This window comes from Mus musculus, chromosome 8, assembly GCF_000001635.26.
Source record: "Mus musculus strain C57BL/6J chromosome 8, GRCm38.p6 C57BL/6J".
In the NCBI taxonomy this organism is placed as follows: Eukaryota; Metazoa; Chordata; class Mammalia; order Rodentia; family Muridae; genus Mus; species Mus musculus.
In genome coordinates, this window is record NC_000074.6 from 116582239 (window position 1) to 116599352 (window position 17114).

Below are 17114 nucleotides of genomic sequence, written 5' to 3' on the forward strand. Positions count from 1 at the left end.
CTCATCGTGCCTTAGAACTCACCAGGTAGTTTAAGGCTTGACCAGCAAACCCCAAGTCTGTCTGTCTCTCCTGTCGGGTGATTACAAGCATCTGCCACTACTCTGAGTTTTGTTTTTAATGTGGGTTCTGGGAATTGAACTCAGGTCCTTGTGCTTATGACCTTGAGACCAACTGAGCAAATCCCTTAGCTCACTGCACGGCTTTAGATAGCTTCCTTAGTCATCAGAGTCTTGGTCTGCCACATATGTTCACTGGTAACCACCACCATCGTCCTCATGGGGTTGTGTGTGGCCCCTACACACCGTGAATGCTCTCTATGTCCTGCCGGCACTACTGTGACTAGACCTGTCCTGCCACCACTGTGCGAGACCTCTGATAACTGCGGCTGTTGGTTTCAGCGCTCATCTCTCCCAAAGGCACAGCTTTACCAGAGTGTAATGAGGAATAAGGGGGCCTCTGTGTGCATGGCGCCTGCAGCACAGTAGGTAAACAGTAACTCGGCAGCATCAGTGTCGGCTCAGCTCAGCTACTCCATTCGACACCCACAGCTTGAAGACCTTTCAGTCTGGTTGAGATCAGCCTGCCTTCAGTCACAGCGGTTCTGGGACAACAGAGGATGCCAGAGCAGATTCGTTGGGTCTAATGGATACCTGGGCTTCACTCATAGGGCACTGCTGTACTCCAACTCTGGGAAAAGGGCCCTGCTAAGACCCAGACACATGCCTCTCAGACCAAGCAAGAAGTTATGGAGGAAGCAGGAGGCTTACCAGCGCCACACCCAGGATCTGGGGGAAGGTGTAGGAGGAACAGCCAGCAGGCGTGAGTCGGATGGTAGCGTATGGTGTCTGAAACCAGGCCTTCTCACTGGCCCATACGATGTCACAGAGGGGCAGGATGGAGGCTCCCAGGCCCAATGCTGGCCCATTAATGGCTACCACGATGGGTTTCTTAAACTGGATAAAGGCCTTCACGAAGTCCCTGGAGAAAGAGAGAGAAGAACTTCTTTCACTAATGGCTGGTATTTGCTGGTCTGTGGCTCCCCCCAATTCTCCCAGGAGCCACGGCACAATTCCTGGTCATCAGAAGCAGGTAGAGGCCAACTACAGGCCACATGCCCTACTCACAGAAGCACAGAGCTGGCAGATTCTGGGGGACAGGGCGGGGAGAGGATGAATGGGATGGTACACACCTGCTGGCCTAGTCCACGCCTGACGTCAGCCTAGTTCTCAGTCCTCGTTACCTCCCCCTCTGAACTCAAAAACCATGACCTTAACCGTGAATTCTATGGGCATCCTAGACACTGAAAACTTGTAGACCTTAAAGGAAGATAAGCAGAACATCATAGTTCTATACAAGAGCTAAAGAAGGCCCCCTTCAGAAGTACCCCTCAAGGGTAATTCCATCTCAAGGGGAAAACAAATGACCTAACATCCCAGAACAAGATGCAGCGGCTGGGGAGGGATGACTTCACTGTTCGGAGGGAAATCTGGCTTTGGCTTGATCACTTTGAGTGATGATGGAAGTAGTGTTCAAGCTTCCGATGGTGGACGCCGGCAGGCCCTAGGGACACCTAAGATCCCTTCCAATCCTGGGATGGGCTGGTTCTGAATTACCTAGAGAGATGCTAGAGTCATCAGGGTTGGTTCCACGGTGCTTATGAGGGTCTGACGTTAGGGGGGCCTTGACAAGGACTGGGGAAGGATGCTGGGCTCCCATTGGGACGCTTCTAGACTCAAGTCTAAGGAACAGAGTGATGCTTACTCTGCCGACATTCTGCATCTAGGTTACAGTATGTGTATTTACTATGAAACAGGGCCACTAGGCATGATGTTTACCTCCCCTACTCACTCTGTGGGTGTGTGTGGGTGTGTGTGTGTGTGTGTGTGTGTGTGTGTGCACATGCAACACGAGTGCAGGTGCCTTTGGATGCCAGAAGAGGGCAGTAGATCCCATGGAGCTGGAGTTACAGTTGGTGGCGAGAAGCCTCACATGGGCACTAGGAACTGACCTCAGATCCTCTGGAAGAGCTGAAAGTAGTCTTTATTGCTGAGCCATCTCTCCAGCCCCTAGAGGTGACTTCTGTTGCCTTTAAAGGCTCTCTGTCTTTCCTCTAGTTGCTACCCGAGATCTATAAAAATGTTAAAACTCATCTGGGAATGGAGGGAAGTTACAAGACATCTAGTGAAGCCAGCATTCAGTGTTCTTGGAAGGAAGACTGGGAACTACGAGAACCACTTTAGTCTGCCCTAGCTTACCTCTCTGGGCTTCTCTTGCCACTCCTGACCCTGCCTACCGTTCATGTCCACAGGCCACCATCACAACTTGCAGTTACTCTACTGATAGTCCGGTTGCCTTTTTATTAATCCTCTACCCTTTTAGCTTCAAGGGACACTCACAGATCTTCCTGTGGCACTGCCTGGCTTCTGTCAACGTTGACATTAGCACCCTATAAATAGCCCTTGAAGAAATACGTGGTCTCCTAGAAGAGATACAAAGAACTGCCTCTGTTCCCCCTTCTTCCTGACCTCCTAATAGTCCACATTTCTCAGGCTTCTTTGTAACTGGCTATGTCCAAGTTACCAAGGTCTGGCCATGAGTATAGAGCACATATACCCTTGCCAAGTGAGCTAAGCTCCCCCCCCACCCCCGCCACCGCCATGCAAATCTCCAAGCCCTGCCATCTAACTGAAGGACACCACTGGAACACAAGATAGAAGGGTTTAGATTCTTATACCACTGTTCAGAGGACGGCCAGGAATGGATGGTAATTTATTTACTTTTCCAGGCACAAGAAGAAAATTTTCTGGTCTCGCTGAACCATTATATATTAGGAATTTATTTATTCTATCAGAATGCTTAACTAATATACACAAGGAGCTGAGTCAATACATTCTGTTGATAATGCCCCTCCTAACACTGATCAAAACCGGGCCATTAGAGATTGGGAGTTTATTTGTTATAGCAGCTAATGCTTAACTAATACAGACATGGAACTGCGTCAATACTGTCTGTTGACAATGTTTCCCCTGCTAGCATTTATCAAAAGGGACAAGGACAACAGCAATAAGCTGGAGTCAGCTTCTCCTGTAGGAAAGACTGTTTTATACTCTGCTAAGGTAGGGGGACCGTAAGATCTCTCTATATAAGCTATTAGGAGGTACTCAGCTTTGACCTCATTTTGCATGTCACACTGACCATGATGATCGATTCACTGTAGTCACAGCCCTGCTTCAAAGAGAGAATTCCAATACCATCCCCCTCTGGCGACTGGTTTTGCAGTGGCCATCTCCTGGATTCTCCCTTCCCTCTGTGGCTGGGTTTTAGGTTAGATCACTGGCTTATTTTTACCGCTGCAGCTTGAGCCTATTAAGAATATGGAACTCTCATGGATAGTCCAGGGAAGCCAAGAGCTGGGTGGATTTCATCAGACATCCCTTTTCTAAGAACCTCTGTACAAATCTAAAATCTAGGATCTAAAATCTAGGATCTGAGACACAGCAAGACTTCCTAGACTCCTGAAACCACCCCTTCCTCTCAGTCGACACTCCCTCTGGGGATACCAAGGGCATCGGCACAGCCCTTCCTGACACACTGACCCAGATTCGTCAGATGCTCTCAGCTACGGAAAGTCCATGACTATGAAACCGGCCTCCATGCTGTGGGCCTCAGGCAGATATTGCTGATGTCCTCATGACTCCCATGAGCCCATTCAGTAACCTACTGCACACCCCATCCCTCCCAGAGGCTTCCACATCAGGACCCAGAGACTTTTGTTCTGTGTATGGGTACTTGGGACCCTGAAGAGGTGATAGGTTTGAAGCCCATACAGCCCTGGCCTTCCAGCACCAGCTGCTCCAGTTTCACCGTTCTGATGTAAATGTGATGTGTGGACCACCCCCCCACCCATCCTTTTTCTCTTACCTCAGGTGTGAGATCTCTATCACAAGGCCCCCGAGGATGCACAAGCCAAACAGCCAACAGGATATTGCATTACAGACCTGAGGCTCAGATATCTGATCCCGCTTCAGTGGCAGGGCTGGGCTGGGCTCAGAGGACTGCTCTGTATTTCCCCCAGCGTCCACGTCCACGACTGTGAGACTGACTCTGGTCTTTTGCAGATAGCTCCCTCTGCTCAGCTCAAGCCCTGTGCCTGTAGCCTGACCAGGCAGATGGGACGCTTGAAAGTGGTGTGGAACATCAAAGGAGTCTGACAGTTAAAGTCAAATCTCAACTCTGTCCCTCACTAACAGCCAGATCTTAGACAAGCTGCCTGGGCTCTAGAGATTCGTTTTTCTCCCTCTATACAATAGGAAGGCCAATGCCGGGTACTCATGTTGATAAATGAGAATTCAACAAGAGTAGCAAGTGCCCAGCATATGAGGAATAATGGGTCAGGCTTCTATGACCAGGCCTCTGTTTCTATATGCAGCTCTCATCTAATTCATGGTAGTCTGTGGTCCATTCTTCTATCCCAGAGAAAATTCAAGCAAAATGCTACCACTGGGGACGTCACTGTGTCGCCTGAAGCAATTGTTACTTCCCTTGTGACCCTGGCACTCATTCCCTTTAACCAGAGCCAGGACAGCTAGAGCTATGCCAGGCTGTCCAGGGTCTACGAGCACCAGACCACACATGGCAACTGTCATCTGAAGCTCAGAAAGATCTCTAAAAGCCTACTCCACAGTTGTGGCTGGCAGAACGGCAGTCCCAAACATAAAGGTAATAACTTGTGTTTGTGGTGTGTGTGTGTGTGTGTGTCTGTGTGTGTGTGCCCGTGTATGCTCTAGTGAAGGATGGGATGAGCCCAGAAGGTCGGGGGCATTCTGAGTGTTAATGCCTTCCTTAAAAACTTAAGGCTTCTATGACAGTGACCACAAACCGTGGTTCAAAACAACAGAAGTTTATTCTGTAGTGCACTTGGAGACAAGAAGTCCACATTCCAGGTCCTGGTCTACTCTGAGTACTGAGGCAGGAGCTTTCCAGAGCTCCCCCCTCACCTGCTGATGGTGCCAGCCTTCTTGGGTGCTCCATGGCTGGCAGCTGCTTTACTTGAGTCTCTGTCACATCCCCTTTCCTATTTCACGTGTCACGCCTTTTCCTGTGTCACTCCCAGCCACATACCATCACCTCCCACTTAGAGGCTACTTCAGGTCCATTCTCCATTCCATTAAGAATTAACTCAGCTTCATGGATTGAATAGATTAGGAAGTGTTTTCTATCTCTCTGAGGACAAGAAGTCCAAGTGCTAGTTAGCTCTTCCTGCATGAAGGAGAACCCTGGGCTGGATCTTAAATGTTTGCCTGGGCTGGAGATACCACAAGCACCTGTAGTGGGATCGGTAACCAGGTGCAGACTGTGGGCTAGGCTTTCTAGGGTCACGGTGGGTTCTTCGGTCCCTGGGGTATGCTCTGGTGGCCCCGTCGATAAAGAGGGAATCAGTCTAGTGCCTTTGCTGCTCTTTCAACTCATGCAAAGCCAGCACTGAGAAGACACAGCTGAGCTCAAACAAGGCAGAAACTGCAGGGTTCACAGGCAGGAGCTGGCTGCGCCCTGAAAACAGGAAGTGACGTCAACACCCCCCTCTCCCCGCAGGAAGGGGTCCAGGCTTCTTAGTTCTCTCCTGAGGAGGAGGATGCTGCATGGGGAAGCACACAGGCATTCCTGAGCAACACTTCATACAAAGTCGGGCCTGGAATTCACACAAAGGAACGTCCTCGCGCTATCCACCGCATCCTCTGATTCCCTGAGTGACCGCACGGAAGTCAGCCTCTGCTGGAACCATCCACAGGACTGAGAGACCCTGAGCAGTCGGCAGCCTGAGGCTCCGAGACTCCGCGTGGAGTAAACATCCCTGGTCTTGAGACCATGGGCTGTGACTCAGCTGTGTCTCATCCCTTGAGGAAGGCACAAGGGCAAGTCTCCCAGAGAGAGGCTCATGAGTGGCCTCTATCAAGCAGCTAAATGACCTGGCTGGAGAGTTCATTCATTTGCTTTTGTTATGAATAAGTGGGAGGGGCTAGGGAAACAGCTCAGTGGGTTTAAAAAAAAAGTGCTAGCTTTACAAGCATGGGGACCCATGTGTTTTAAAAAAAAAAAAAAAAGGCAGAGCTTTTTTGGCAGATGCTTGCTTGTAATCCCAGAGCTGGGGAGGTGGTGACAGGTGGGGCTGGGGCTCACTGGCCAGTCAGCTTAGCCTGCTGGGCAAGTACTGGGCCAGTGAGAGACCGTGGCAGCGCCTGAGAAAGAACATCTGAGGTTGACCTCTGACCACTGTGCATGCACACATGTACCCACACATATACACGTGCACCTACCTACACACATGAAAATGAAATAACAAATAGACAATTATCCTGTGTTTAAGACCTCACACATCTGACCCACAGACTTTGAAAGGGGCACTCTAGACCCACCCTGTCTACCAATGCCATAGATGTATATATAGTATCTTCACTCTCTCCCTAGTAATTGAGTCACATCAGGTCCAGGACACAGAAATGGCTACATAATCAAAGACCATACTACCAGGCAGAAGGTGGAATCAGAAAGTATCACAGGCATTGCCAATGCAGGCCATAATGGGAAAAATAGGTATGTCTTTTTAAAAAAACAAAAAACAAAAAGGGGAGGCGGGCATGAAATGCAACCTATGGAGAGCAAAGCCTGCCATGGGGCCACAGACAAAACGTCGGCTGGCCAGCTCGTGTCCACAGTTCAGAGATGGAAACGGAGCTGAACGGTAGAACATTTATTTGTCCAACATGTACAAGACCCTGGGTTTGATCCCTGGCATCAAAAAGAGTCAAACTTCAGATAAATCAACGGTAATTTTAAAATGTAAGTATGTCCTGGTGTCCTAAATGGTGCCGAGGATATACTCACACTAAAAATAAAATCGCACATTGTTTGATGTACGTTTACAGCTGGGCAGCCTGTACTTTTAACTGGCTAAATTTGGTCACCGTTGGCAGGCTCCCCAAAGCGTTCATTCAGAGAGAGGTCGGACTCACCTGATAGCTTCTGCGATTCGAGTGCTCTCCTTTCTCCGGTCGCTGGACAGCCGGCCGATCAGGTAGGAATAGTCTAGTCCGCTGCAGAACACACTGCCCACGGCACTGAGCAGCAGTAGCTTGCTGTCATCTGTGGCCGCGTTGCACAGGGCTCGCCGGACTTCCTTCATGATCTGCAGGCAGAGGTGAGTTCGCAGAGCTTTGAATGTCTGAGAGACTTCCCCTGAATGGAAGCACACGTCCATCCCCGGGGAAAGAAACTTCACTGAACCAAAACCTTCCCACACCACCCTCAGTGAAAGCGGAAGGATCAACATGGAAGTCCTGGGAGCCTGGTGTGAACTTGATCTGTCTCTATGAACTTCTGTTAGCCAACTTTAGGTTATTTGCTGGTTGAACCCCTTAAAAAGCATGGGAAAGTGGTCCTCTGCACAGCGTTGGTGAGCTATATAAGCCTCTAGTTGTCTCAGTTAAAATTTTCTCTTGTTTTATCTCCCTAGACCCTTGCAGGGGTCATAGGTGGCCCATGGTCAGCATGCTTTAGCATGTAGACATGACCAAGTTCACAGTCTGCTGTGTATTATCCACAAGATTCAGGATCTGCCAGTCTAGAATTCTCTCCAGGTGAGCAATAAATGACAGGCCACCTGAAAGTTCTCATTCCTCAGAGGGAATAGTGAAGCCCAGATTGTGAATATCTTGCTCTCCTCGTCATGCTACCACAGGGGAATTTCAATTGTTTGCCCCAGCTAGACCATGGTTTGAACAATAATCAGAAAGCTATCTTCTTAGTTCCTGCTGTATTCTTAAGACTGTCACAGTGCCTCAGTGATAGACATTCAAAAGTGGCCCACAGCAACTCAGTGACTCTCGCAGCTTCTGGCTGTAACCTCACACTTGGAAGCGTCAGCTGAAGGTGGAGCTGCCTGTCGAAGCATCTTGGCTCTGGATAACCGAGCCTCCTGTTTGGCTGTGGAGCAGTGAGGCAGTGTGAAGAAGAGAGCAGAGCCACCTCTCCCAGGCTACCAAAGTCATCACAGAAGCAGCAGCTGGTGCACTGCCGCTCGCATGCCCCACACGCCGAGAATGCAGGACTTCAAAGGCTGGCACAGGATGAACCCACACCCGTAGCCCGCCACACTCTGGCTCATTCCAATCATAGCCCCGTCTCGAGCACTGTCCGTGCCACCTACACAACATCTCCTAAGAGCCTGGGCATTCAGGATGACCGGCAGCAGTGTGGCCAGGATGCAAAATGAAGGCTTCCTAGACAGGAAACTTACATTGGAATCGAATACTAACTGGTATGGCCCTTCCTTCCTCCACATCACAGAACAAGCTGCCTGAACATTTTCTGTAGGTAAAATCTCCCACAAGAACTTAAAACCCCAACACAAAGTTGTAATACCACAGGGTTGAGAGATAGTCAAGTTTAAAAAAAAGAAGAAGAAGAAGAAAGGGCTATGGAGATAGCCATCTCTACCGCAGTCAAGAGCACACGCTGCTCTTGCAAAGGTCTCAAGTTGGGTTCTTGACAGCTGTGTCGGGAGGCTCAAAGCTGCTAACCCCAGGTCTAGGAGCAGGGCGTCTGAGGAGACTGCAGTTGTGCACAAAAGCATACCCAGATGTGTGTGTGTTTGTGTGTATATGTGAAATAAAAAGTAAAGTCCTTTAAGACTTAATTAATTGACTGATGTGGGAATTGGATACAAGCTAGAGATGTCCCTGAGGCCTTTCATAAAAATGAATATACAGAAGTGCTTTCGAGAGAAACCGAATCTCAAGCCACAGGAGAGCTGCACAGGGACAGACTCCCCAGCGTGGATGGGCTCACAGGGAAATGACAACGCATTTGAGAAATATGACTGGCACGCAAACGGGAAGGACATGATGACTTTAAGTTAATATTGGTCTCAAAGTCTATAACATTTTAGAATACATTGAAAATGGCCAAACCAGGGGAAGGGCGTAGGCAGACAATGGTGACTAACAGAGAATGAAATGAGAAGATTTGAGGAAGAGAGCGAATCCCATGGGCAGCAAAGCCAGGAATCTCTGGCTAGATTAACATCAGAATAAACGGAGCTAGGGGGAGACTAAGCAAACTGCAAAGTCTGAAGCCGCCTCCCTGAGCCCAGGATGGAGAAACAGACAGAAAACACAAACAAGAGAGGAAGTAACAAGCAGTAAGTGTAAGTCACGGAGTTGAAAGCGGATGCTGCGGGAGCTGCCTTCAGCTGTCAGAGAGAACACGCAACGCCATGTCTGACACAGGCTGAGAACAGACAGATGCTGGTGGACTGCATCCCGACCTGGAGGCCATACGGGAGAACACACTGCCTGCATTTTCCCTAGCTCCTGCCTCCACTCTTCATCTTCCAAACCAGCGAAGGCCAGAGAGTCTACTCACCGTTCACTCCGCCTCTCTCTGACACTGATTTTCTGTCTTCCTCTCTGCCCTAAGGACCCCGTGGTGACACCGAGACCACAGAGACCTTCCCTTCCAAAACCAATCTCATCACCTTCAAGTTAGCTGAAGAGCAACCTCCAGTCCTTCAGAAACCTTAGTGCCTGCGCATGTGACTTAATACCGTCTTGGGTTCCAGAATTAGGACAGGAACATCCTGGTGGGAAAGGGTCTATGCATGTTTGATACTGATCTGAATTCTGAACTGCGCAGAAAGCCCATATAAAGCAAAGATAAAACTTCAAATATCCGGAGGCAAAGAAAGCTTATCTTGAAGGTAGACCTTTAACCAGAGGATGGTTCTAAAGAAGACTAGCAAGCATGGGAGGAAGGTGGTGCTCGGTGTACTGAGAAAAATATGTATGGAACAAATTCTTCACAAATCTGACTGACTGTTCAAAGCACGGGCAAAAATTAGATGTTTTTAGTATGAGATGTTTCTCACACCTAAGACTCTAGAAAAATATACTTACAAAGGTGTGGACTTCAGGCAGAAGAAAAATGCATTCGGAAAGGAAACCATATAGGCAAATCTAGAAGAAGTTCAGTATGAGAGGCAAGTGCACAGCAGAGAAAATGAAGGGGGTGGGTTTTGAGGAAAATCCAAATGGCCTGATCTGACAAAAGGGCTGTGTCCTGTTCCTATGTGTCCCCATTACCTTTAGATGTCAACTTGACCCAGCTCAGAGACATGTGACAGGAGAACCCTCAATTGAAGAACTGTCTAAATTAGCTGTGAGCATGTCTGGTAGGGGAATTAGCGTGGTGTGGGAGGGCACAGCCCACTCTGAGCGGCACCATTCCTAAGGTAAGTGGTCCTGGGTTGTATAAGAAAGCTAGCTGAACATGAAGCAGAGAGCAAGCCAGAGAGCCGCATTCCTCGAGGGTTTCGGATTTCCAGGCTCCTGCCTCAAGTTCCAGCCCTGATTTCTTTTTGTGGCTGACCTGGAAGTGTAAGATGAAATACACCCTCTTCTCTCATTAAATTGCTTGTGGCTCAATTAGTTTGTCAGAGCGACAGAAAGGGCACCTCAAACACCGTGGATTCTGGTGGGGATGCTGGCTGCGGCCATGGGCACTGGAGGAATCCGAAGATGGAGGCTGGCACGTGGCCCCTCTCCTCAAAGGGAAGTGGGCAAGCTTTGAATTGTGGAGCTTTGTTTGCTGGCTCATTTCAGAGGGGCTTGTTCCCACTCCTGTGCCATATTCCTGACAGGAAAAACACTACGGCACACATTCTGATCTCAGAACTGAGTCAATGCATCTAGTCATGAATGGATATTTCACTTGTATGGTCAATCCACCCAATGACACGTGTACAGCTAGGAGAAGAGATCCAACTGTCATCAGGAAAGAGTCCCTTCTAGTTGATTCACTAGCAAGCAAGGTGGGCCTTGAGCCCACTTTGGTGACACTGAACACCCTTGGCTTATCCTAGTCACAGCGAGAGCCCCCATAGGCCACCCTTGGGTACCAGACATTCCTGCTCCTGAGTACCGCATGCGCTGTCTCTAATCTTACAAAGAAGATGAAGTACCATCTCTGTAAACAGGAGGTATAACCAGGCAGAGTAAGTTCCCCTGGTAACAGTGGGACCAGGATTGGAATCTAGGTTGCTAGACTCCCAAATCTACATTCCTCCTTCAACCCCACCTCTTAGATTCTGTGGGGTCTTCCTTTAGGACTGCTATACCCAAGGTGCCTGCCGTCTTGCGGAAATCATCAGACCCATAACTCATTCTTGTAACTGACTGATGCAGATGGGGAATGCAGGCCATCATAAACCAAGCCCACAGCTCGGTAGGCAGTACCCCTGGATACCACAGATCAGTGAGCACAGTCTGTCTTCTGGGATGAGTGGGCACCCACTACCACACAAAGCTGTTCCGCAGACACAGAGTAAACCGAGAAGTATCGCCTTGATTCGATTTATGGAAGGAAAATGATGTGCCTTTTTAAAAAAGCTTTTTAAAGGTAGTGAGGTGGAAGAGAATGAAAGAAGAATGGGTCTCGTGTGCATGTGTCACAATGAGCCTAAAGTAACTAGGGTTCCAGGTGTATGTGTACATGAGGAGCCGCCTACCAAGGAGCCCACACTCCAGACCTTACAGAGAAGCCTTGGGTGGCTTCTGCCAAAGTAGATGAAGAGCTCCCCCCCCCCCCCAATTCAATGCATAGAGGAGGGGTATTGCTGGAATTTCCAACCCCAAGAACTCATATAAAAACACACACAATCTAGTTATTATAATTACAAGCTATATGTCTAGATTGGGCAGATCTAATGCTATAATAACTAAAACCCCAGATATAAGACCTCTTGCTACTTGCAGTTTCTCCTGGCCACATGGTTCTGATCCATCATGGCTTGCTCCTCTTCTTCAGTACTCTTCTCTCTACCTGTCCCCACTCTCAAACCTCCAGTCCCACCTTTCCCCTCCACTGCCCGATCACAGGCTCTAGCCTTTATTGATCATTAAAATGGAGAGAAGGTTCACATGAGATCAACTGCGTATGTTGCCCCTCTTTGGGGGCAGCCCCTCTTGAGGAAGCAGAATTAACATCAGAATAAAAACAGCATCAGGACAGCCCACAGCAGAGGGGCACTAGTAACCACAAGCCTATAAACCCCAAAGACGTCTGTCAGCTCTTCCCTCACAATTTGTCAGTCATTCTGGGCCGTCACATCCACAATTCCATAAAAGCCATTATCTATGTAAATCACATAAGACAGGTGGTCACAAGTTCAAGGATATTGTATCCCCCACCCCCCCCACACACACATACCACCACCACTTCATGGTTATTCCTGAGGGTGCCAGATGTACCAGGGATACCATCCCATCTAATCAATGCCAGCCTGAATGGGCAGGCCCTCTAGAGAGGTGGATTTCAACCTGAGGGTCATGACCCCCTTGGGGGGGGGTTGTCAAACGACCCTTTCACAGGAGTCCCCTAAGACTATAGGAAAAACAGATATTTACATCACAGTTCATAACTGTGACAAAATGGCATTTATGAAGTAGCAATGAAAACAATTTTATAGTTGGGGGTCAACACAACATGAACTGTATTAAAGGGTTGTAGGATTAGGAAGGTTACAAACGCTGCTCTAGAGTGTGTCCACACCCAGGCGTGTTGCTAACTCACCATGCTTCTGTTGATATTATGGACAAGCAAGCACAAGACAAGACAAGGGCAGGAGGAGGAGGAGGCCTGAATTCAATTGTCTCCCCAAAGCTCTTTACCTCAGGAGTCAGTGCATTGTTATCCGAAGTCTGGCTGGACAGAAGAATGTGTGTGAAGCCCTCTTCCTTCCTCACCACGATGTCACGAAACCGACAGTTGCTTTCATTCTGGCGGACGCTGTACCTGAGCCTTTTGTCAAAGACATAGTCCTTCTCCGTCTCCAGCTTCCTCTTCACAGGGCTGTGCAGGTTCAGGCCTCCATTGGTCAGAGCAGAGCCTTTGGGAATCAGATAACCTAAGTGAGAAACTGGCCTGTGCTATACTACCATGTAAGTCAACTAGAGAGAGCCTCGATTTCCATCAGAAAATCCCAGAATGCCCAGGGGCCCCCATGCTCTGCTCCGGGAGGATGACGAGTCCAGGACATAAGTGACCCGTTTTCAAATTCAGAAAATAATCTGTGGGACTTTTTAGCCTATGACTGGTTGTGGGGACCTGATAGTATTGTGGCCCACACCTGTCAGTGAGCATTCTGCCAATGCCAGGATTCTTAGCCATGAAGAACCAACTGACCCCTGGGGAGGCAGTCTTGTCCATGGGTGGACACAGGTGACTGACAAAGAATCCTCATTAAAAGCAGTACTAACCTATACCATGTGCTGAGCACAATACACCAACAATATCCCATTCAACATGAAAGCTAGAAATGGCGCTTTGAGTGTCCAATGCTTAACTTCTGATGGGAAGGATCCAAAGGCAGGGTCCTCCTGTTTCCACCTCTCCTCTCCCAAATGATTCATTTTTCTTAATCTTATATATTAGTATTCATAAATGACCAGAGAATAATTTCTCTAAAAAGATATTGGTTTTGTTTGTTTTGTATTGCTTTTATTAAACCCCATGACCAAAGCAACTTGGGGAGAAAAGGGTTTATATCAGTTTACAGATCTAGTCACACTTCATCAATGAGGATACACAGGTCTTTAACAAGGGTCAGGCATGGCGGCACATGCCTTTAATCCCAGCACTTGGGAGGCATAGACCAGCAGATCTCTGTGAGTTCAAGACCAGCCTGAACCACATAATGAGTTCCAGGCCAGTCAGTACTACAGAGTGAGACCCTGTCTATGTCGATAAACAAATAAAGGCTTTGATGAAATACTAGCTAGTCAGTTCCAACAATACTGATGCCCTGAACAGATGTGTGGAGCTCGTTCAATATTTAAACATTGGTTGGGTGTAGTCAGCACACAGGGAGTCTAAAGATGAAAATTCAGATCCATCAACACATAAAAAGCATCTGACAAAGCCCCACGGGGGAGCTGCATATTCCCTTTGATGTGGGACCACTGACATGTGGGCATCTACCACTTACAGTCGCCCTAACTGGGAAAAACTGCATGTCTTCCTTTTAACACCCAAAGTCGGTAAAGGATAATCTTTTTTCCTATTCAACTTGATCCTAGAAGACCTAAGAAAAGGCAATAAAAATTATAGACACTGAGAGGGAAGAGAGATAAAGAAAAAAGGACTATTTAATGACAGCAAAGTTACTTATATAGAAAGCACCAGTGAACAAACAAACAAACTGAAGGCCAAAGAAATCAACCATTTCAGGAATCAGTGAGCAGATTCAGCAAGGTTGCAGGACAGAGGTTAATACACCTGTCTGTTACCATCCAATGTACCAGTAACGAACAAATGGAATTTGATATTTAAAAAACAGTGGCACCCAAATACGAACCATTTATAGTTCTAATAAAATATGTATGGGCTCTGTATACAGAAAACTGTAAAACTCTGATGAAGACACCGAAGTAGTTCTAACTAAATGGAGAGGTATCACGGCTTCAATGAGAAGGGTCCTCCACAGGCTTGTGTGTTTACACACCTGGTCCCCAGATGGTGGCGCTGTTTGGGTAGGTGGAACCTTTAGGAGATGGGGCCTTGAAGTACACCACAAACGGTGGGCTTTGACAGTTTATAATCTTACAGCATTTTGAGTAGGCTATCTCAGCCTCCTGTCACAATGAAAGGTGATCAGGCAGCTGCCTGCTCCTGTGCCTTCTTCCTTACCAACTCCTCTCTCTGGAACCTGAGGCCAACATAAACTCTTTTGGATAAGTTGGTTTGGGTCATGGAAATTTTATCACGGGGATAAAAAGTAACTAATACAAGAATGATGCCTGGCTCATGAGACAGACAGACCCCTGAACATTTGTAAAGTGTCAACTCTTATGAACTGATCCCTGAGTTCAAAGTAATCCCGGGCAAAATCCCAGTAAGCCATTTTGTACACAGTGTCAAACTAGTTCTAAACTTTCTTTAGGAGGGGTAAAGAATGTAGAACAGCCAAACCAAACAAGGCTTCCAGATAAGGAGAGAGTTGGCACTTGCCACACCATAGTGCCACAGTGACCCAGTATAGAAATTTAAACCAATGGGTCATAACAGAGAACACATAAACAAACAAATGCACACAGATACAGTATTGGGGCAGTTCAGCGGGGGAAAAGGACAGCCTTTCCTAGCACAAGCTACTGAAACCAGCAGGTATCTATTTGTAGAAAAGGAAAAAACAAACTTGATATACAGCGATAGTTACCTGTGAAGAGGGACTCTCAATGGAAGAATTGTCCAGAACAGATTGGCCTGTGGCCAAAGTCTAAATGACATTTCCCTGATTGATAATTGATGTATGACTCTCAGTCCTCTGTGGGCGGTGTCACCCCTAGGCAGATGGAACCTGGCTATTTAGGAAAGCCAGGTAAGTAAGCCAGTAAGTGACGATCCTCCAGGGTTTCTGCTTCACTTTCCCGCCGTGACATCCCTCAACACTGGTCTGCAATCTCTAGGATGAAATATAAACCCCCTTTTCTCTAAGTTCCTTCTGATCATGGTGTTCATAACAGAAAGAGAAATAAATCTAGGACCCTTCTCTCTCTCTCTCTCTCTCTCTCTCTCTCACACACACACACACACACACACACACACACACACACACACTGTACACTCCCAACATACATATACCCACACAGACAGGCATACACTATACACATACCACATCCACACACACATCCACACACACACACACAAACATACCCTACACATCATACAGACACACATACCACATACACCCCCCACGCACAAACACACACCACACACATTATACACACACACACACACACACACACACACACACACACCATACACACAAATACATACACATGCACAGGCACTACATACACCATACATACCCATCATATACACACACACCATACACGCACACATCACACACAACATATACACATACACATAAACACACACACACATATGCACACAATTTATCTCAGAATGGAAAACAGACCTAAATGCAAAATGGGCAAATGTCTAAAAGGCAACCAGATAAAGCTCTAGGGACCCTGAGCTTGATAATAAATTTCTATATTCAGCATCAGGAAATCAAGTTCCATGATATAGAAAAAATGTGCAAACTGAACATTATAAAAATTAGAAACACTCTTCCCTGGAGAGCACCATTGAGAGACTTGAGACACAAGCCACACACTGCATGAAAACAGCTTGCCAAATATATATATATATCTGAGAGATTCTGTATCCAAAATACACGGAACAGCAGTAAGAAAACAAACAAACTCATTTAAGAGTGGGCAGGGGATCTAAAGAGCCAAACCATCCTTTGTCACCCAGGAAAGGAAATTCAGGAGACCCTGGGACAGACAGGGTGGCTCCATTACTGTACAGAACAGCAGGGAGACGGAGGGATCACTGGTAAGGGCAGAGAGCGCACAGCCCAATGTGCTCGCTTCTGATGGCCACACAGAGCTGCATAGCACTGTGGTGGGCGTTTCAGGCTTGTTTTTTCTTTCTCCTCTAAACAGATCTCTTCAGTTTTTCTTAAACATCTTTTCTTTTTCCTTGAGAATGTCCTATGTATCTGCAATGATATACAGTCACATCCATTCCCTGTCTTATCCCTGTCCCCCTACACCCTGCAACATTCTCCCAACTTCTCTACCTTTTACATTCCACCTTTTTATTGTTTGAGAATTTCGTAGTGCATATCATGTGTTTTGATAGACCCCACCCTCATTCCCTTCCCTCCAAATGCTCACCTATGTTCCAGTTTCAGAACAGTGACACTATATTACCTCTTTTTCCTGCCTGCCTTCTGTCCTTTCATCCTTCTGTCCTTCCTCTCTCCCTCCCTTCCATGTAACTATGTTTTTGTTTGTTTTGTTTTTGAGATGTCTCTCTGTATAGCTCTGGTTGTCCTGGAACTTGCTCTGTAGACCAGTCTGCCCCTTGAACTCACAAAGATCTCCCTGCCTCTGCCTCCCAAGTGCTGGGATTAAAGGTGCGCACCACCGATGCCTGTCTTCCATGTGGTTTTTAAATAGCCACTGGGTCTCCTCACTACTGACGGGAT

The 17114-nt window shown here is 47.5% G+C and overlaps 1 protein-coding gene across 2 annotated transcripts in view; it reads right to left on the reverse strand.

Annotated features, from left to right (window-relative positions):
- The window catches only part of Cdyl2 (chromodomain protein, Y chromosome-like 2), a 164269-nt gene that overhangs the window by 13516 nt on the left and 133639 nt on the right, over positions 1–17114 (reverse strand). For both annotated transcript variants that reach the window (XM_017312996.2, NM_029441.3), the window contains exons 3-5: positions 12724–12941; positions 7012–7184; positions 769–979 (exon numbers count right to left, since the gene is read on the reverse strand). In XM_017312996.2, the coding sequence (XP_017168485.1) occupies positions 769–979; positions 7012–7184; positions 12724–12941 (602 nt within the window). The remainder of the gene's footprint in view (positions 1–768; positions 980–7011; positions 7185–12723; positions 12942–17114) is intronic.